The sequence below is a fragment of the Ruditapes philippinarum genome, unplaced genomic scaffold (genome assembly GCF_026571515.1).
Source record: "Ruditapes philippinarum isolate M1 unplaced genomic scaffold, ASM2657151v2 ctg1201_1_1_1_1, whole genome shotgun sequence".
NCBI lineage: Eukaryota > Metazoa > Mollusca > Bivalvia > Venerida > Veneridae > Ruditapes > Ruditapes philippinarum.
The window spans coordinates 107323-129937 of NW_026864982.1; the positions used below are offsets into that span (position 1 = coordinate 107323).

Genomic DNA, 22615 nt, shown 5'->3' on the forward strand with positions numbered 1-22615 from the left:
TAAATTTGATTGGGAAATAATATTATGTGTTTTATGATAAGAAAAATCATGAGATATTATTAATCTGTATCTGTTGTCTTTGTTTTCAGAAAAATCGTACAAAAGAAGCAGCTCAGCGTTATCAGTATGCCTTGAAGAAATTTCCACAGGAAGATTTTGGTGATGATTACAAAACATTTAAAGAAGTCAAACTCAATTTGATGCTGAATCTCTCCAGATGCAAGCGAAAAATGAATGTAAGTGTGATTTTATACTCATACGAGTATTTTCAACTACAGTACAGTCAATACAATGTAATCTAAGGACCTTTAGTCATATATTTTAATTATTTGTTTGATTAGATGACAGATTAGATGAATGATTATTTTGAAGCAAATTTGATTCTTATCAAGCAACTTTCTAAGTAACCAAGCTTTGCGTTTGTCTGAATAAAGTTAATAAAGTAACTAGTTTCTTGTACATTAATGAAAGCAGTGGGTTTTTCTCACTTGATTTGGAAGAGTCCTTAGCCTCTTGTTTTAGGGGGAAATTATTGCTAAAGTTGCTTATTTGGGAAGTAAAAAAGCTTGTAAATGTTCTCAAATTTTGGGGAAAAGCGCATGATTTTAAAGGAAAATTTCACTTTGGATGAGGCCTCTGTAATACATGTACATGTATAAGATGAAAAATAACCGGAAAGCTAAAGATAAGAAAAGATTAGAAAGATAAAACTATATCTGACATTACAATTCACTTACATTGAGTAAATACATTATTTGTAATCATTTTCAGGATTGTGATGGTGCAATAGAGCTGGCATCCAAGGCCCTTGAATTAAAACCTAAATGTTTTGAGGCATACTATGCTCGTGCCAGGGCCAAGAGGGATCACAGGTGAGCAAACATTTTTTTATATCCATGTTGTGTTCCATAGGTCATACTTGACATCAAATTATTCATTGGCTCAAAAGTAATCTTTTTTAGACTTGTTTAAATATTGTAACAAAAAAAATATACCTCCCTGACCTTCTCCAATGGTTAATAGTTTAAGACATGACACAGTAATTAATGGATACAAAATTTTTTACTCAAAACATGTATGTACAGTTTTCCAATAAAATTTTAATAAGAGAATTTAATGCATATAAATTAGGAATTTTCCATGTAGTTATATCATAGAAAATATCTATATTTAAAAACTTTATTTAGCAGTTCTTTTACATATAAATGTATTGGGTGTTTGTTCCAAATAGAAAATCCTTTTACTGGGAGTCTATACGTGGTTAAGTTTTTATTGGGAATATTCAAACAAAGGTGGCACTAGAGTATAAAAAAAATTTAACATAATTTTTCCAATTTTTGTAGACTATACGCATCAGCCATGGAAGATCTGAAGGAAGCTTTGAAACTAGCACCAACCAATAGAGAGTTACAGAGACTTCTTGTGCGTGTGCGAGACGAGTGCCTGGAGCAGGCAAGGAGTGAGGAAGCACAAGACTCGGACGAGAATAGAAGATCAAATGAAACAGCTTTGTGAACAATGATCAAATGCTAGAGAACATTGTCATAGAGACCTTTAATGCAAAGTTGATACTAAAGATATGGAACTGCTACTCATGAAATAAGTTGATACTGAAAATAGAGAAGTAGAACTCGTAAAATGAATTTCTGTTGAAGATAAAGAACTAGTACTGATAAAATAAGTTGACACTAAAGACAGAGGAGTACTCAAAAAAAAAGTTTATACTAAAGATAAAGAAAATAAAGTTGGTCCAGAGGAGAACAATGTCAAAAGCACCATTACTAAAAGTAACTTGTAAAATAAGTTGAAAAAGATCATACACTGTAATGATAAAGAAAATGTTATCTTTAGATTAATGTGAGGAAAAAAGTGGAAAAAAGTTGCAAGCAAAATATATACATTATTGTCTTAAGGAATAGTTAGTAAACCCTGGATAAACTATGCTACAGAAGATTCTAGATCATTTTTTAGAGTAAGGGTCAAATTCTGACAACATACATACATGAACGTTGCTAGATGTAGATGCTATGCTAATTTTCTGTAACAAATTATATTAACAAGGACAATAAAGAGTATATGCTATACAGGCAGCTTTGTTGCGAATTCAAAGAGTTAAAGACGTGCAATAGAACACATTGTCTTCATTCATATAAAACATTTTGAAGTGTCTACTTCTGTGTTTACATAACAGTAGAAATTTCCTGCATTGATTTGCTTATAAGCTCTTTGTTTTTTAAGCTTTTTCACTTTGTCCGATTTTTTCGGAATTTGTAAAAACCATGCTTTTCTTAGATATTTTTTATGCTTCATTCATTTTGATAGTTTTAACTATAGAATTTATTTCGGTAACTTTTTATTAGAAATTGTGATTTTTTTACTCATTTTTATAAATACAATTTACTAAGACACCAATGTGTCATACCTTTTTTCAGGGGAGGCAGGCACTGAAATTGTTTTAAGGAAATAGATTTCATTGAATAGTTCATTAAAGTCATCTTACACATGTATAGATACCATGTGAGAGAATGTCATTTTACACATGTATAGATACCATGTGAGAGAAAGTCATCTTGCAAATGTATAGGTACCATGTGAGAGAATGTCATTTTACACATGTATAGATACCATGTGAGAGAATATCATCTTGCACATGTATAGATACCATGTGATAGAATGTCTATGTATTGATGCATTAAGATAAAATGTCACTTGGTAAAATATGAGCACCTTTTCCTGATACTGGGTAAAATTATAGTGTACTTTTTCATTATTATAAGTGTAAATGAAATTATAAGATATTATAAAATCAGCATGTTTGTAAATATTCTGCAACTACCATGTTGTTGAAAAAGATAGATACTTTTTGTATAATATCTTTTGAAGTGATTTCTTTCAAGCATTGACAGATAATAGATTTTAGGAATTCTTGATTTTAGAATGTACATTTATTTATGATTTATTGATGTGCTTAAATATGGTGCAAAAATGTTAAAAATTTCTACCACTGTAAATATCTTATACATTAATATTGTAAATTTCATTACATATGTATCATATCATTTTAATATTCACTGGCATACCTGTAAATAATCATTTTATATATTTTATACATGTTATAAAAGAAAGGCTTTATTTTCATTACCAGATTTGCTGTAGGAATTATTTGTTCAGTGCTATTTTAAATATATGTTGTTTGTTTTAATGGTTATTTTATCTTCTTAAAGTCAAATATAAAGTCACATAGGACTGAACTAGTTAAGTTGAACTTAGTTTTACAGAGGACTATTCTGTAATTGACCAAACTCAGTTTTGTTTATACATTTCAATTAGGGCACGATATATTTTACAAGTTTAACATACAGTTAATGTTTTTATATTATTTTATTATTTTTTATTTTGAAGTGTTCTGTTTTAAATTAAAGCTTTGGAAAACATTTTTTGGTAAAAAAATCATTTCTTTAAAATAATATTAAATTGACTCAAATGCAGTACTCTTCAGAATTTTCTTTTCCTACATGCAAAGTGGCATTTGCTTGATTTACTATATATAGCAAGTCTTCAGTTTTAATAAATTATAGATTTATTTGAATTATATTTTGCCATTTTCTTAGTGAATAATAAAATACACTATCATATTTTTCACAGATTGTTAGGAAGAATGAAAATGCAAATATTTTTGTTTCTCAGAATTTAAATGTACATATAAATATATATTACAGTACAAACAAATAATTGAGTCATTGGATATGAAATTAAGTTTGAAAACCAGTCTTTGATTGCAAGCCTTCTCATTGGCTAATTTAAAATTGAATTCAAAATTAACCTATCAGATGCATTGAGGATGAGACTGGTTTCCACATTTTAGTTTTTATAACCAAGGCCAAATGTAAGATGGTTGATAGGATAGAATAATTTATGAATACATGTATATATTTTATATGTTTTATTAGATAAAGTTTAAAGTTGTCTGTCTTTTATAGGGTTGTGAAGAGAGAAAAGCATTACAAATTCAAAGAAATAGCAAATGTGTTATTTCAAAAAGTGAGAAAAAATAAATTTCTAAAAAAATTGTCAATGGCTTGTGTTTTATTTCTTAGCAATTCAAAAAGGAATTTTTATTTGGTTCCTCCCTGACCCTTCTTCACTGTAATTTGTTTAATGGTTATACCCTGCTTTGAATTAGTTCTGACTTCCATAACTTTAAATGTCGCTTTCATTTTGACCTTATGCGACAGGTCTAGCAGTAATATAAAGTCGTTCAATGAAGTCTATTCAGCTAGCTTTGAATGTGAAAGAGTCCAGTGTTTAAGAGAGGTTGTCTTGTGAAAATATAAAAATTGAGCAACGGTATAAAAGCTAGTTAGGCTGCTGTGACCCAAAAATTGTACACAAAAGTTGAAACTAGGGATATAGATTGCACCCCAGTTTGGAATGAATACATTAGCATATTTTTCGTCCAAATAAAAGTATCTACAAATTAATTGAACAATTTAGCTGTGCTTGTCATATTAAAACGTAATGCAAACCGAGCGGGGAGATGTCGACGGCGTACTCTGCACTGATGAACTACATATAATTATGTTCAAATCCAAGTCAGTTGTCCTGGCAGAACGGAGATAGAGCTGCATTGAGCTGAAGAAATATTCAAAGAAAATGCATCTAAGTTATAAAAACAAAATGTCAGGTCAACAAATATTAATATAAATAAAATGCTAAACATTACATTGGCAGTAAAATCAATGTGCATGAGTAAACAGCTTGATCTTCTTAATACTTTTATATATTTTCTTTTATACAGATTGTTTGTTTGAATTGTTATAGGATAGTCAGTTATGTCGGAAAATAGCTTATATAGCTAATGTTTTTATGAAACCGACTATAAATAAAGATTATCTTATCTTATCTTATCTTAGCTAGCATAGGCAACTTCCTTAGCACGCGTGCTTACTAAACTTAAAACTTGTAGCAAGTAAAACTTATTAAGCAGATAACAAAATCAGTAAAACAATACATTTTCTGGAAGCTTATACACTTGTCTATGGCTGCAGGTAAAGCATTTACAATTGATATTCCAATTTAAATAAATAACACATCACTTTTTAAGAGAACACAACTGCAATTATGCATATGACGAAAAATTGGCATAGTGGGTACGTACTGCTACGTTTTTTGAAAGGCACAGAAGAACGTTACCATTATTTTAACTATCAAATGGTATATACTATAGAAGGATCAAATCTATACACCCATTAACTTTTGATTGCTACAATATGTATGGCTATTTTTCACTTTATCATAGGCATAAGTAGTATTTCAATGGAGTATATAGGAGTTGCTTATCTCTGTTAACTGTCAAAATTTATGTTTTACTTTGTTTCACAATACCAAGATAAATCGTACCTAATGAGACGTCTTTCAATATCTCTCTAACAAAGTACATGTAATTGTTTAACTTTAATAGTGCTGGTATCACGTGACTTCTATAACGCAAGTAACTACATTTTTATTTTCCCCATTGATATAAATGTACATTTGTTATCCTAATGAAAACATTTTTGGTATTGTTCATCTCGCCTAACATTATGCATTATTTATTACATGTTTTGCAGTAGATTACTGAATTATAACGGTTAATTATATTCTGATAATTTCACAGTAATGATTACCAAATATAATTTCACAGTAGCCGAACTATATTTGGCGTAAAAATAAAATATTTATCATTAATGAATGTTTTTTCAGCGGAAATGTAGTCAATCATAATAAAAAATGTACGTGATAACTGTAGTTCGTAAATATTTACGAACGTTGTGCTGAAAAACATCTAAAATCTAAAAATAATCATGGAATTATATTTTGCTTCAACATTGTGACGTCATTATTTGATGACGTCATGAAGATAAGAGCATGACGTTACGCGGCAAAAATCAGTAAAATGGTGTAAAAATCGTTAAAAAATCATGAAATAAACAGAAAATTTGTTTGTTTTACATGTGAGATCAAATAATATTTCACTCGTGAACCCCAGCTATTATATTTTCACTCGTGGCTACGCCACTCGTGGAAAATATTGCATCTGGTGTTCACTCGGTGAAATATTTTTCGATCTTACACTGAAACAAACAAATATCCTCTATATCTTTGTTTATTAACAACAGCTAGTCAAACAATTATTAATAATAATGGAATTTATTTAATCGTGTCTTGTGGTGTTTTTTTTTCAACTTGTGAATTGCTCAATGACTAGCATCAACTTCCCATTTTGATTCAGCTGTCTCCGAGTTACACACTTATGCTACATACCGCTTCGATACTTCATAATTTCTCTAAGCCAATCGACTCTTTCTCGAATAGGAAAAACATTATATAGCAACAGAAGCAAAAGCGCCACAACAGTTGGTTTCCTACGATGTAATCTTAAAGATTCCTGCAAAGCCGTTCGTGCATACCATCTACAGATTAAAATATGTGAGTCTGCCATATTTTGGAATATGCTTCAACCGCCTGCATGGCACCTTTACAAAGCCGAAGGCGTCAACTGGCTTTCGTCCCAACAAAGTCAAGCGCCGAGGTGCACCCGTTACACATTATACAAACAAGATGCAAAGTTGCGTCAAAGCCACATTAGGAGACATGCACTGTCAGTTCTTCTTAAAATTATCGCCTGTCGTTTTCCTAGAATTTGCCTGCACAAAAAAATAGACCAAGCTACGCCAGTTGTATTCCATCATAAATAGTATATTTTTAAATAAATATTATTACAGCTATTTCCCCATGTCGCATGGTCTAAAATCATCCAGCATAATAAACATTTAGTCTTTTTTAATATACATGTTATCTTATAACTTATTTTAGCATTCTCTTAAAAAATAAACGTTTCTTGCTTTCAGCCGATTCATTAAAATATTGTATTTTTCATTTGGCCACGTAACATTTGATATGTATTATGTACAAGAAATAAAATGTATGTTCTGTTCTGTTCTCAATCTGTTAGTTTCTGCAAAAGCTTTTTGGTCTTTTTCCTTTTGGGTTGTTCTTATTATTTCTGATTGAAATTGAATAGTGTACAATCATCCTTAGGATTTGTTGTCTGCTTTTTAAATTTGTCTTTTGATGGGTTTTCTATGACTTGCAGGCTCCATGACCTTTTAACGCCATTTAAGATTACATTTTAAATTCTATTTTGTTTCATCGTTTTTGTTTTTTGGTTGTTTTTATTTTCTAAAGGATTCATTTCCTTCTTTGAGACCGCACACCGTTTTTTTCATGGAATGACACATAATTTAAATTGTCACAAAGAACCTGGGTGCGAAAATATCTGCGGATGTTTCTAAATTGCACTACTGTATTGTCAAATATTAATGTTAAATACTGCTTAAGCCCATCCTAGGGGACTTGGAAGGTAACTTGCATTTATCATAACGGTCAAATTCCTGTCATCACTAAACAGGCTCAATCAAATGCTACTATGAACTATTTCTTCCATTAAAAAAACGGGCGTTGTTGTGGAGTTCGTTTTTTTTTTCGTTTTTTTTTTTTTAAGAAACTTGGAGTAACAGGCGTTTAGAATTGTATCTTTGTGTTATTTATCCAATTGCTATATGGAATAAATAAACTTTATGGAATAAAGAAACCTGGTTTAGAGTGTGTTTATGCCTATAGATAAGACGGAGTTTATTTAGCGTCATTAAATCTAATATTTAGTGTCTCTATACCGGTTTGTATTTAAATTAGGCCAGTGAAGCTGCGGTGAGTAACCTTGGCAAGGGACGTAACCCTAAACAAACATTTTGCTTTGTGACTAATAGGAAGAGATCTCTACAGATATTTGGTATATTTCTTTGTTTTCATCTATTGTTATGCATTTTATTAGATTGTTTCGTTTAATTCAAAGTACTGTTTTACTTACTGGGCAAGAATATTTCATAGATTTTAATGTTTTTGTAAAAATTATTTCGGACCTGTCAAAACAAACCGACAGTGCGACACACGATAATTTTAATTCTTTTTAAATAGGAAATCACATTTGATGTTTTTGACAGGTAGGCCTAGATAGGTATTTTACATATAGAAGTTATAGGTATTCATATTTACATGAAAATGTGTATACATCTGACTTTTACATGTTTCTTTAAATAATTAATATGAATTCATGCAAAACTCTGATTTCTTTAAAAGTAAAAAAAGTATTTTGCATGTTTTGCCTTTTAAATTAATTATCTTCTCGACATGGCTAATCTTGCATTCATAGCATTAGACTCCGTATTATCAGCATACTAAAGTGTTCTGCTTACCTTGAAACACTTTCCCTGTACGGATGACCATTTATATCTCTCAGATTCTTCGGATTTATCTTGCCGTTCTAATTACCTTCCTACAAGATGGCGGCTAGGAATCGTTCTCGTCTTGCCCGGACTAAATCTCGTACCTTCCGGGAACGGTATGTTCCGGATTACGGTTACACTACCATACCTCACCACACTCCCCCCGACTTTAAAGATGAAGTCCTCTCACTGGAAGTGCGGGACCCCGAGATTCAAGTCCACTCCTGGGTTTCAAACCAGTACCCACAAAACCGCCTTTACAGGCGTTGGCCTGTAAACACAGATTATAAGTGGGCAGGCATTAGCCTGTGCAACAGTAATCTGCCAAATGCCTATCTGACAAGTTATTGACAGATAGCTTAACTGGATAACTGATATCTTAGATATCTTACCTTCCTGGGCACTGTTTTAACAGCGGCCAGCATCCAGTTCCTAAGCCGATTGCAGCTTACACCTCTACACCAAACCTGAGTGTTGACTACAGATTTGTGGAGATACCTTCTACACCACAGCAGCCACATTAACACAGAACAAGAAAGCAACAAACTTAGCATTGCACATTTGTACTTGTTAATATCCCAGGCTTCTGTTATTTCCAATAAGATCTCCCAACAGCATCAAAGGCACCACAGCTTGCTTTGGCTGTAACCTCTGTTTTCCCTTGTATCTTCAGAACAGGACCTGTTGTGCCAACCTGCCCATGACCATCTGTCTTCATGCTGCAAATGCAATTCCACATGTCGTCACATGACTTGCACTATCCTGACCCCTGCCATACCAGAAGAACATCTTCTTAAACCTGGCCCTGGTCACTGCAACACCTAGAGACCACCTGATGGTATATCCTGACTCATCTGAAGAACCTTTCTACTTATTGGGAATCTTACCTTTAGTATCGCCCATGTCCCTCAATAGAACTTAGTCTATTTATAGGAACTGTTCCTTATTCAGTCAGTGGGACTTAGCCCCAGGACGTACAAGAACTACTTAATGACTTTGGCAATACTAAAAACCCAGCACTAGCTCTTAGAACTAGCACTGCTGGCGGAAGTTACTCTACAGCTTCTAGCGAAAGTTGTTCCACTACTCAAAACTGTGCCCTATTTCCCCTTCCACCATAAGAGCATCGATCTGTATTCTCAATATCTGCTCACAATCTTACAGCATCTTCAAACACACTAAACTTTAGCACCATTGACCTGATTCTCTGCGTACAACCCCAACATTCGGACATTTGCTTCCTTGTGAACCTTTGCGACCCTTGTGACCTTGGAATTGCCGACGATACAATGGATCTGCAAATCTCTTCCAGATTATCAGCATTATTGCGATGATACCTTATGACTTTCGTCAAACTTCATCTTTCGCACACCTCGTGATACCTGGTTATCGACATTATTGCGATGATACCTTATGACTTGTCACGGTCAAACTTCATCTTCACACACCTTGCAATACCAAGAGAATTGCCACATCTACGTCCCTCATGACGAGGTCCAAGTCAACCCTTGCGCAATGATCACATCCCCCACAAGGCAGTTTCCTCAGTTCGACCCCAGAAACATACTCGTACAATGCCCCGATACCGGTATTCGAGACAATGCAGCTTTGACATGCTTCTGACAAACACATAGGATTATGTTGCTATGGAACAACCCTCCTCGACCTGGCTTAAACTGTCTGTGTTGCTTCTTTCCCAGCAAATACCAAATGAGCCTCGAATTGAACTATTCTGCAATACACTTGCTAATGTTTCTTTACATGCTGTCTACATCGAGAATACATCCAGCATGGAACTTAGTCCATGACTGTTTCCTTCACAAACCTGGTCTCACTCCATGCTTAGCATGAAATGACGCTGGTTTGAGACTCTGGCGCTAACCGGAAGAACACATACTACCTCCTCCCCTTTTTATTTGATTTTTTTTATTGCAGTGAGGGGCAGTCAGACTTGAAATGACCCTCTTTTCCACAACCGAAACAAGTTCTTCTAGGCCATCTGCTTCTTCCTTGAGAAGTGTTCTCCTCATCTAGTTTCAGGACCATGTTGTCAAAACATCTCTGAAGCTTCTCAATTGCCACTTCCAAAGAACTCAACTGAGATGGAGCAGCGTTGGCTCGCGCAACCTCAGGAGCTTCTTCTAGGGCAAACACATTAGCGCCATCGTCAACAACTTCTTTACTAGCCCTCTTCTTAGAACGGCCATAAACTGACTGATGCAGGTGCTGATACCATTGGCCTTTATTCATTGCCTCCTCCATGGTTGAAGGTCTATCCATGGCTACGGCTACCGCGGCATCTTTGTCTACCAGACCCTCACAAAACTTGCTCACTGTCTGCCTATTGGAATAGTATTCAGGCAGGTCTTTGAACGCATTTGTCGCCAGGGTCATGACCCTATCTGCCCAATCATCAAGAGACTCCCCCTGCAGCTGTGAAGATTGCTGGAAACACACTTGGGCTGTTTCAGCAGGTTCCCTGGAACCAAATCTCATCTCCAGTTTCTGCAAGAGCTTCCGATAAGAAATATCGCCATCTCTCTCCATGATGATTGCATGATAGTCAGCGGCTTTTCCAGTCAGGCACCAGCATAAACCATCAAGGCATTCGTCTGACGTCCAATCGCATGCGTTAGCATAACGAAAGAACTTCTGCTTAAATGCCAGCCAGTTTCCCTTTCCATCATACTGCAACCTCTTCGGCAGACTCCGAATAAATGCTGCAGTCTCGGACTTTTTCGCGCTATATTTAACTCTAGGTTGCGGAGAAGATTGTCTACTCAGTCCAGATAATTCATCACTTGAAGAATCATCATACCTAGCAGCTGCGTTTAGCTTGGGACGCGCCCCACCTCTCAGAGACTTGGCCTTTGAGGACAGGGGGTCAACCGTACTACTTGCATTTTTTGCGCGAATGATATCTTTGGCTACTTTCAAGACTTTTTGTACCTCTTGCCAATCCTTACTTGAAGGAATCTTGTCGGGCTCCTCAGCATCTTCATTGAAGTTCCCTTTTTCTTGAACATCCAACAAGCTGTCCAAAATTGCTCGACTGTCCCCTCCTTCACCAGAATCTTTCCTTGACGAAGATGGTACTTTAGGTAGTATTTTCCCCCAATCTAATGGCAACCCCTCACTTGGTGAGAAGTCCAGCAGAGCTACTTCTTCTTTATCTAAAGTGCGCTCTAACATGTCTTGCAGCACTCCGAGTGTTATATTCCCTCCACTATTACGGATTGTAATAATAGACTCAGCTATCCTTGAACTTATGCCCGGAATCCTTAGGAGTTCCTCTTTCGAAGCAAAATTAACACAAATTCTTTCGCTGCAACCTGCCATTATTTTTGTTCTTACTTGGTAGCCCAAAGATATAACGACGACTAATGCAGGAATTAGTTATAATTCGTGCAATTGGATTCAGTGAAGTTCAGCTAAAGTATGTCAAGTCAATCAGTCGTTAGACAGCAGACTTGCAATTATTTTACATTCGAAATTATTTTAATGTATTACAGACAATTATTTCCTTCCCGAAAAATAATTTACATTTATTAAAACAATTCAGATTAAAATTATGATAGAATTTTTACTAAGTAATTCAAAAATCAATAACGAAAATAAAATACAAAAATCCGACTTTGTTGTTTATAAATACAATGAGGATCTTTGCCTCTAATTGTAAAATTAAATATATAGTGAGACTTAGCCTTCAACTATATACATACAAACAAAAATCAAACAAGAGTACATCTACTTTGTGTATTGACCTTGAAAAACAACAATGCAAATAAATTCAATCAATTATACTGAACCGCTGAAAATATACCAAAAATTTAACCCAAATATTATTCAAAAATATTTAAAATATAATGCTGAACTGGCACAGTTTTCACGTGCGAAACTGATCCAGGGCGGAAGCTTAGCTTTCCGATGCGCATGCGTCGTAAGTCTGAATATCCGAAGTTTCTAAACTTACCAAAAGAGTACTCTAAATACTCAATTTTAGCAAATTTCCACATTAAATCATCTAAACGTACAGTGCTTGTTCAATCCAAACCAACAGTCCCTTTTCCCCCTCCCAAATATCGGAAATACTTAGATTTCAATATTTGAAAACCAAAGTTTTTATGGTTGAGAAAATCGCTGATTTACCTCCGGATTGCGTAGAATTCCTACGAAGTTGACGTGAATTCGAATAGTAGCTGCCACCATTAAAGTGTTCTGCTTACCTTGAAACACTTTCCCTGTACGGATGACCATTTATATGTCTCAGATTCTTCGGATTTATCTTGCCGTTCTAATTACCTTCCTACAAGATGGCGGCTAGGAATCGTTCTCGTCTTGCCCGGACTAAATCTCGTACCTTCCGGGAACGGTATGTTCCGGATTACGGTTACACTACCATACCTCACCACAATACTTAACATTTCCTATATGTCTGCATTGAATTTCATTGATGAATTTAATAATCAATATTCTGTGTAAAGCAGTACAAATTCAACTAATCATTACATTTTAATTGAATGAGGTCAAAGATTTTTAACTTCAACGTATGCATGACCGCACATAACAAAATACTGAGAGTATGTCGGTAATAGAGTTGTGCCGATAATACAGAGTTAGAGTATAGTGTGTACAAGTATTGAAGCAGTAAATCACTAAATGTGAAACCATAATGTTTACAATTGAAAACAGTAGGGTTCTATCTATCTTCCATATAGTCAAACCCCTGCTGGGGACCTAGACTTGACGCGCGTCAACTGACAAGAATGTTAGTAAAAGAACTGAAATAAAAGAATATAAAAGTAATGGAAATGAGTAAATTGTTAAAAACAGGTTAAAAATAGAGAAGGTATTTTAGGGAGACGTATGTTCAATCCGGCTAACAGCCTGACTGAACTCGGGGCCAGACAGGTTCATGATATCAGGTGGTAAAGCATTCCAGTGGACTATTGTTCTTGGGAAAAATGAATATTTATAGTAATCAGTTTTAGTTTGGACTTGTTGGAATGCATGGGGATGGGATGTTCTTGATGATCTTGTAAGAGGGACGATATAATTTGGGAAAGGGATAGCCACCTGGTCATGCAAGATGTTGTGAAACATGACCAGGCGTTGGTCAATACGCCTAAGGTCAAGGCGCCTCCATTGAAGGGAAGTCAACATGTCAGTGACACTTGACATACGGCCATAGTCATGTTTGACCCACCTAGCAGCCCTTCTCTGGACAGACTCTATCTGGTCAATGAGAGTTCCTGTGTAGGGGGACCAGACCGTGGAGCTATACTCGAGCTGGGGCCTAACAAGTGTCTTGTATGCAGTTGACTTTAACCTTTCTGAGTGAACCTTGATATTTCGGCGTAGAAAACCAAGTGTTTGATTTGCCTTTGTTGTGATGTTGTTTATGTGTTTGTTCCATGTTAGATCATTTGATATTGTAATGCCAAGGTATTTTGCAGATGAGACTGTTTCTAATGTGGTGTTATGTAGAAGGTATTGTGTTGGAATGACTGTTTTTCGTTTTGTGATTTGGATAACTGTGCATTTTGATGGATTAAATTGCATGTCCCATTTTGTCTCCCATTGTTCAAGTTGGTGTAAGTCGTGTTGCAGTAAGCTAGAATGAGAAGCGGCAGTCAGAGATAGATAGATGGCCGTGTCATCAGCAAATAGGCGGACTTTAGAGGATTGGACATATTCAGGAAGGTCATTGATGTATATAAGAAGCAGCAGGCATGGAAAAATATTTTCAGAGTCACAACTCCTGCTGGACAAGTAGCTTCTAAATCCAATGTGCAGGCAACAATTTTCTACTTGTCCTGCATCAAATTCTTTTAAATTCTACTAGTAATTATGAGCGGACAAGTGGAATTTTCAATCTCTGGTTGGCATGATTTTCTGTGGCTTAAAAAAGTGAGTTTCCTCTGAAGCGTAAAACATTCTATAGCAAACTACAAGCTTAACACACTTTTCAATTCCTAGTATATTTCTCAGTTTATTTTGTATATGACCTAAGTTTGAAAAGATCCTGTCAATGGAGGCAAAGCTAGCTGGCATCTGTAACAGATTGACCAGTTATAATTGCCTTGTAGCTACTGTTCTATGTACAGATATATGCTAGCCTTGACAAATCCACTCACCTGCTCTCATTTTTGCCAGTGAAAGTTCGGATAAGAAAAAAGTTTATTAAACTTGCCCAGTTGGGTGAGTAAGATTCTCCCAATCCAAATGATGTTTCTCTAATAATTTGTTTTAATGAAGTTATTTGGTAAACTAAACTCAAACTGCAGATGCCATCTCAATCTTAATACTGTCAAACGAAAACCAGAAATCAACCTACATGTAAGTTAACCAAACGTGTATGATGAATCGATTCTGTAACAACAGCAGCATTCAACACTGTTTTATATATACGCGTTCGGTAATGTTTTGTACTTAGCCATGAGGTCAATATATTAGCCGATAGTGTTAAAATTTGAATGAAATAAGTATTCTTGCTATGTCGAAGATTACATATTAAAAGAATAAAAAGTAATTCAAACAATATTTACATGTAATTGAAGAAAGCCAATTATACTGATACAGGGTTGTCATTAACATTTTTTGCAGAAGGTTTGTTTTGAACTTGAGGCGGTCATTTCTGTCTTTATCATGCATAACAAAGAGTGTTTTCTTAATTTTGAGGCGGCCCATAATGCATTTGAGACAGGCATTTTGGCCTCCTGCCGCCTCTTAATGACAACCCTGCTGATACAGAGCGGTAAATAGTAAATTTGAGTCTTGTGTTTTTGATTTTAACCAATTTTGTCTGTCAAAATAAAGGGCAAGTACATGTACATTTTTTGAAGGGCAAGTAAATTTGTAGGGTCACTAGTCCTGCAAGGCAAGTGACCCAAGAATAATTTTATCGTGGCCTGATATGTTGAAGTATGATTATCAATATTAATGGCATAATTATCTCAGAACCAGAAACAAACTCAAAATAATAATGTACCTAACAGGTTAATATTTATTTGATTAATGCATGACACTTAAGATTATTTAAGAATTAACTACATTTGTATACAGAACCAAATCCATGAGAAACTATAAATATTCCATGAACAGATATATGTTTAAGTTTAATTATCAATACCGTAGCATAATTGAAAGATAACTGATAGATTATTGTTTTTAGAATTAAAATATGCTAACTGTGAAAGTAGGCCTCAATTGGTGTATTAGACTCAATTAAGCAAAGGGGTTGGATTGAGTGTTTTCATGCTCGCCCATATGGTCTCTTTCCGGTGGCGAGGGTAAACAAACTCAAACACACACGCATATATCTTAAAACCCAAGTGAATAATCATGATTCTCTACAATTCCTATACCTAACTCATACTGCACTAAATTTCAAGGATGGACTTATCTTCTCATTACATCATCATGTTATAATTTTGGATATCAATTTGCAAATTTAAATCACCATTATATATAGCCTGTTGAGTGTTGAGACTGCATGGATTTACTGGCAACAAAGGCTGTTCATTCCTAGTTCTGACTCTTTAACTGTTAGCCTGCTAGCAAAAGTTTACTTATTCTGCCTTTGTTACCAGTACATACCAAGATTGTCCAGCACATCCATGCTGTCTGATTGGCGACGCCGGTGAGCGGCGTCGTCTATTATGGAACGCTTTTTATTTTTGCCTATGGAAGGAGCTGTTATTATTAGCAGTTAATTTCATGTTGTGTTAATTAGTTTTATTTTGATTCGTAAAAATCAAGTAAACAAATGTGTTGTTATATTTGTATTTAATAACTTTATGTAAAAAAGCATGTGCATTGTGATATTATTTTCACGAAATTGCAGGTTAAGTTTAACAGCTTGTCCCTTAGTTTTAATGACAATACTAAAACCCGGATTTCGAATATCGTTGTGGTCTAGATTGAGGCCGTATCAGTTCATTCATTCATTTATACATTTTCAAAATTTTCCTACAAGAAGAAAGTTCACCTGCAATTGAGTATAAGGATAGGTAATGGAACTGTTGTAAACGATTATCCTATTGATTTTATCCTTATTACATTTATCTGTTGCGCAGAATGGTTGTTTTTACAAAGTGTACCAGTATCCGGATGTTGAAAGCTATCCGATTTTCTGCAATTACTGCTGACACATGGCCATCTATTTTTTTATGAATACTTTACCATTAATTTGCATGGCTTGATAAAACTGAACCTGCAGCATTTCATAATTTTGCTGTTTAGGGTGTTCTTTTGGGTTTCAGGTTTTCTTTATTGTAAGGGGAAGTAACTCATGTTTACTAAATTATTTGTTCTTTTCTGTCTATCTTAGGTATTACTTATAATACAATTTTTGTTGTATATAATTCACCAGTTGTAAGGTCATCAAAAGCATGTTAATGTTAATGTTAGGATTTCATATTTATTTAATATAAACTGGGAATTATTAATGTTATGTGCATACATGTATATCTTAGACAGTAGTATATTGATATGTTGAGACTTATAATTTTTCTGCATTTAAAGAGATACAGTTATGTCATTATTATTAAAGGGATGAGACTTTCATTTAAAGTTATAAATGATAAAACATGTATTGATTGAAAATGTCCTTAAACTTGGATCAAGCAATATAATTAATAAAGTCTCAAAAAATCATATTCTGAATAGTTATTCTATTTTTTTTCTAACATGTGCATAGTTTGAAAAGGACAGCTTCTGTCTTATCTATTTGTAATGAAGGGACACCGGTCTCAACCTCCAGGTCTCCTGAGTCAACCCGACAACAGACTGTACATAGAGTAGATTGTTACTTGCCCTTGAATAAATTTGTGCACTAAATTTATAGTGGGTGATTTGTGCCACATGAAAACCAACATAGTACAAAAAGTAACTGGGCGCCAGATGAAAACATGAAAATACAATCTACCACAAAGTGGTTTGTTTGTTGCATTTTCATGTTTTTGCCCGGTGCCCTTGATGCAAAATACAAATCAGCCTTCATAAAATTTCTTATGTTGGTCACAGGTTTGAGTTCTGGTCAAGCTCAAAGTTTTTCTCATCCTGTGACTGCATATAAGCATGAGTTCAATTTCCTATGCTCTGTAACATAAGAAATTCACGAACACAAATCGATATAGTGGGGAAATATGTTGTGGTTTAGAACTGTTTCATTATTAAAGAGAAAATGTGTAGCAGGCCGGATAGCTCAGTTGGTCTTCTGAAAGTCATGGGTTCGAGTCATGGTCAGGCAGTTTCAGTCAGGGTTTAGAAGTGGTTTTTCAATTGACACATGTTTGATTCATTTAACAGATTGCATTATTTGAAATGGACAAAGGCAGTATTGCATGATACTTTTAGATCTACAAAGGGCATTTGATACAGTTGAACACACTATACTGCACATGAAGAAGTTGTTTTTCTTCTTCTTCATGAAACTTCAAGCATCTGCCATATATAATGACATTCTTACATGGTTTAAGTATTATCTCTGATAGTAGCTGGTTGATGTGGCTGGTACTCATTCTACTACTGCTCTGAGTACCTATGCTGTCCCCCTGATGTTCATTTTAGGTCCTCTTTTATGTCTAATATATGTCAATTACATGTCTTCAACCCTAAGCAGTAAGCTTTTATTATAATGCACAGGCACGAGTATCAGACCTTGGAAGAAAAAATATGGTCAGATTGATAAAAAACCTGTGTTCATCTTAAAAGTGTCAACAACCAAAATAAAATGTAAATAATGACCCCCTTTAAAAATATACTTCAAGTTGATAGTATATTTTTAAAGGGGATCATTATTTACATTTTTTTTTTTGGTTTTTATAAACACAGTTTTTTTTTATCAATCTGGTCATCTGGTCATATTTTTTCTTCCCAGGTCCGATACTCGTGCCTGTGATTATATGCTGATGACTCAGGAATCCTTGTGTCTCATAAAATAAATCTGAAGAAATTCTTTCTTATAGCATGAGTCTTATAAGATTGCTTAATTGACTATAAATTGTCTTTGCATCTTGGCAAGACAGAGTCTATTCTTTTTTGGTTTAAGTTTCAACTTAAACTGGCCCTAGCCTCCAGGTCACATGTAATGGTACTGCTATAAAGTACACATCTTTTGTTAAGTATTTAGGTGCAAATCTGGATCAAATTCTTTTGGCGTCGCCCTTTGATGCTTTGCATCAATGATTTTCTTGTTATAGTCTGGACTGTCACTATTCAGTCAGTATATACTTTAGAATTTTCCCGGTGAATAGTTTTGTCTTAATTGACAGATGGACAAGTATATTTAAGATATTTAGCAGTTGAAAGATTAAATAATTTAGCTGTTTTGAAAGCATAATTGCATGCATGGCTCACAATCTGTATTGTTATATATATTGATATAGTAAATTTTTGCTACATGACGTACATATAGAAATTTTGTTCATATATCAAAGATGTGACAGTAGTGATCATGTACCTGAATTAGATCATCATGAAATGATGACATACAGAGTTTTACTAGGTGGATATCAGGATACAGTAAAACCTCTACAAAGCAACACCCCTTTGATAGACAAAGATTTAAGTTCTTGCTGAGAGGTGTTACTCTAGAGACATTAAATTTCTTGTAAAGTCTTTCTTTGGTAAAGTGGTGATTTATTATTGTAGAGGTGATTGCTCTACAGAGGGTCATTCTACACTGTTATACTGTAGTTTTGATTCCTTATTACATTGTATGTAAATATTTGGTTTCAAGGCACACTTGTCATTTTAACATAAATTAATAAAGTCCTTTGATGAGCAAATTTATACATGTATGTAAATGTTTTCTGGACCAGTGAATTGCTTCAGTCTGTCAGACTTTGTCATATTGTAATTCTGCATTAACTTGGTCTTTCTTCACCGTGCAATTGGACATCTGTGTTGTATGAGCAATAAAAGTCTGTCATGGTTTTCTTGTTTCTTATATATTGATACCATGGTAGCACTCCCATATCACGGTGAATGTTTTATATTTTCAGCTTTGTAGGAATGTAAGTCTTTAACTTACAAGAGATACTGAAGATAGACAATGTCAGTGAACAAAGAGCGGCCAGTACCTAGACCTCGATATTATAACATGGTATATCATCGTACATCCATGAGTGGTAAGTTACATTACATTGTACATATTGTCTGTCATTTTTATCTTTCGTAAAAATGGTAAATGGTTTGCCCATTTATTATGATACATTCCAATTGGGCGTCGGTAGCTAAGTGGTTAAGGTTGTTGATTTCAAACCACTTCCTCCTCAATGCTGTGGGTTTGAATCCTGTTAGGTACTTTGGATACTGTCATGTGAGGAAGCTATCTGGTTAGCTCACGGAACGTCTATGGTTCTACTCAGGTACCTGTTTGTGCCTGAAATAATTCATGGAGTGGCACCTAATGTCTTCCTGGGATGTCACTGTATAACTTTTACTCTGTTCACTGTTGATGTGATGTAAAACCCACATTCCTTTCTAACACAGCAAAGTTTATGATGCTATAACATACATCAGTTTAAGATTATCTTCATAGCAACAAATTTAGAAAGTTTGAAAATTGAAGACTTGATGATCATAATTAGTATAATTACATAAAAAAATTTATAATAAATATAAAAGCCTGTTAAAAGGAGGATTGCATATATACATAATAAATTGGAAAATTTATAGAAAATTTATGTATATATTCAACAATTTGGAAACTGATGGTCGTGAAAAGGTTCTCAATTGATGCAAATAAAATGTAGTTTGGATAAATGTCTGAAATGTTTATTATGTTTGACAGTTTGTATGGCGATAAGTCTGTCTGTAGTCTCCAGGGTTTCTCTAATCAAAGTTTTAAGATTACTATACTTCTGTTATACTTTTATTTAACCTTGACATCACCTAAATTTTGATAATGGACTTGACCTGCTTTGTACTACGATGAGTCCATTGTTATTTTAAGGCAAGCCTTAAAAATATCTTTGTTTCCCCTCCCTTCCTGCGACCAATGCAAGTTTGGGTAGGGTAGGTAGGTCGATAGAATTTCTTTTTAAATCAAAATTATATGGAGTTCAAATCAAATGATGAATGTTTAGCATAGTAAATTAAAAGCATATTTTCAGTTTTATTCAATATGTATATTCCAGTTTGTATATTTATACAATTTAAAAAAACTTGAGACAGATATAAAGATGTGTTTCTCATTGACACTCTCTGTTTTCATTATTGTGTAGTAAACAAATTAATTTTTTTTTGGGGGGGGGAGGGGGGATGGAAGGAGCTGTGATAAGTGGGAGGGGAAATGGGTAGGTAGTAGGAGGGGAAATGGGTAGGTAGTAGGAGGGAAATGGGTAGATAGTGGGAGGGGAAACGGGTAGGTAGTGGGAGGGGAAATGGGTAGATAGTGGGAGGGGAAATGGGTAGGTAGTGGGAGTAGTAGGAGGGGAAACGGGTAGATAGTGGGAGGGAAAACAAACAATATTTTATTTTAGGCCTAAGTTTTTTTATTATAAGAAATCAAAAAAATTGCAAGCAGCGTTTTATTTGGTCAGATTGCACTATTTTATTTATGTAGTTTATTTATTTTATTATGCCCCCATTTCGAAGAAAAGGGGGTATATTGCTTTGCACTTGTCGGTCCGTCGGTCCGTAGACCAAATGGTTTCCGAGTGATAACTAAAGAACCCTCAGGCCTAGGAACTTCAAACTTGGTATGGTGATTGGTCATGACCAGTAGATGACCCCTATTGATTTTGGGGTCAAGGGGTCAAAGGTCAAGGTCGCATTGACCTTGTAAGCAAAAACGGTTTCCGATCAATAACTAAAGAACCTTAAGGCCTAGGAACTTCAAACTTGGTATGGTGATTGGTCATGATCAGTAGATGATCCCTATTGATTTTGGGGTCAAGGGGTCAAAGGTCAAGGTCACATTGACCTTGTAAGCAAAATGGTTTCCGATCAATAACTAAAGAACCTTTAGGCCTAGGAACTTCAAACTTGGTATGGTGATTAGTCATGATCAGTAGATGATCCCTATTGATTTTGGGGTCAAGGGGTCAAAGGTCAAGGTCGCATTGACCTTGTAAGCAAAAACGGTTTCAGATCAATAACTAAAGAACCTTAAGGCCTAGGAACCTCAAACTTGGTATGGTGATTGGTCATGACCAGTAGATGACCCCTATTGATTTTGGGGTCAAAGGGTCAAAGGTCAAGGTCACATTGACCTTGTAAGCAAAAACGGTTTCCGATCAATAACTAAAGAACCTTAAGGCCTAGGAACTTCAAACTTGGTATGGTGATTGGTCATGATCAGTAGATGATCCCTATTGATTTTAGGGTCAAGGGGTCAAAGGTCAAGGTCACATTGACCTTGTAAGCAAAAACGGTTTCCAATCAATAACTAAAGATCCTTTAGGCCTAGGAACTTCAAACTTGGTATGGTGATTGGTCATGATCAGTAGATGATCCCTATTGATTTTGGGGTCAAGGGGTCAAAGGTCAAGGTCACATTGACCTTGTAAGCAGTAACGGTTTCTGATCAATAACTAAAGAACTTTAAGGCCTAGGAACTTCAAACTTAGTAGGGTGATTGGTCATGATCAGTAGATGACCCCTATTGATTTTGGGGTCAAGGGGTCAAAGGTCAAGGTCACATTGACCTCTTGGGTAAAAACGGTTTCTGATCATTAACAAAAGAACCCTTAGGCCTAGGAACTTCAAACTTGGTATGGTGATTGGCCATGACCAGCAGATGACCCTATTGATTTTTGGGGTTAAGGGGTCAAAGGTCAAGGTCACATTGACCTTGTAGGTAAAAACAATTTCCGATCAATAACGAAAGAACCCTTAGGCCTAGGAACTACAAACTTGGTATGGTGATTGGTCATGACCAGCAGATGACTCCTATTGATTTTGGGGTTAAGGGGTCAAAGGTCAAGGTCACATTGACTTTGTAGATAAAAACGGTTTCCGATCAATAACGAAAATACCCTTAGGCCTAGGGACTTCAAACTTGATATGGTGATTGGTCATGATCAGTAGATGACCCCTATTGATTTTAGGGTCAAGGGGTCAAAGGTCAAGGTCACATTGACCTCTTAGGTAAAAACGGTTTCTGATCAATAACTAAAGAACCCTAAGGCCTAGGAACTTCAAACTTGGTATGGTGATTGGTCATGACCAGTAGATGACCCCTATTGATATTGGGCTAAAGGGGTCAAAGGGCAAGGTCACATTTACCTTGTAGGTAAAAATGCTTTCAAATCAATAACTTAAGAACCCTTTGGCCTAGG

The 22615-nt window shown here is 35.1% G+C and overlaps 2 protein-coding genes across 2 annotated transcripts in view; both read left to right on the forward strand.

Moving 5' to 3' along the window:
- Positions 1–2344, forward strand: part of LOC132727486 (protein TANC1-like) — a 58751-nt gene extending 56407 nt beyond the window's left edge. The window contains 3 exon segments of the mRNA XM_060713018.1: positions 90–236; positions 772–872; positions 1344–2344. Coding sequence (XP_060569001.1) covers positions 90–236; positions 772–872; positions 1344–1515 — 420 coding nt within the window. The 3' untranslated portion in view covers positions 1516–2344.
- A 5463-nt stretch (positions 2345–7807) lies between these two features.
- Positions 7808–22615, forward strand: part of LOC132727490 (N-chimaerin-like) — a 51861-nt gene continuing 37053 nt past the window's right edge. The window contains exons 1-2 of the mRNA XM_060713020.1: positions 7808–7831; positions 19334–19459. Coding sequence (XP_060569003.1) covers positions 19384–19459 — 76 coding nt within the window. The 5' untranslated portion in view covers positions 7808–7831; positions 19334–19383. The remainder of the gene's footprint in view (positions 7832–19333; positions 19460–22615) is intronic.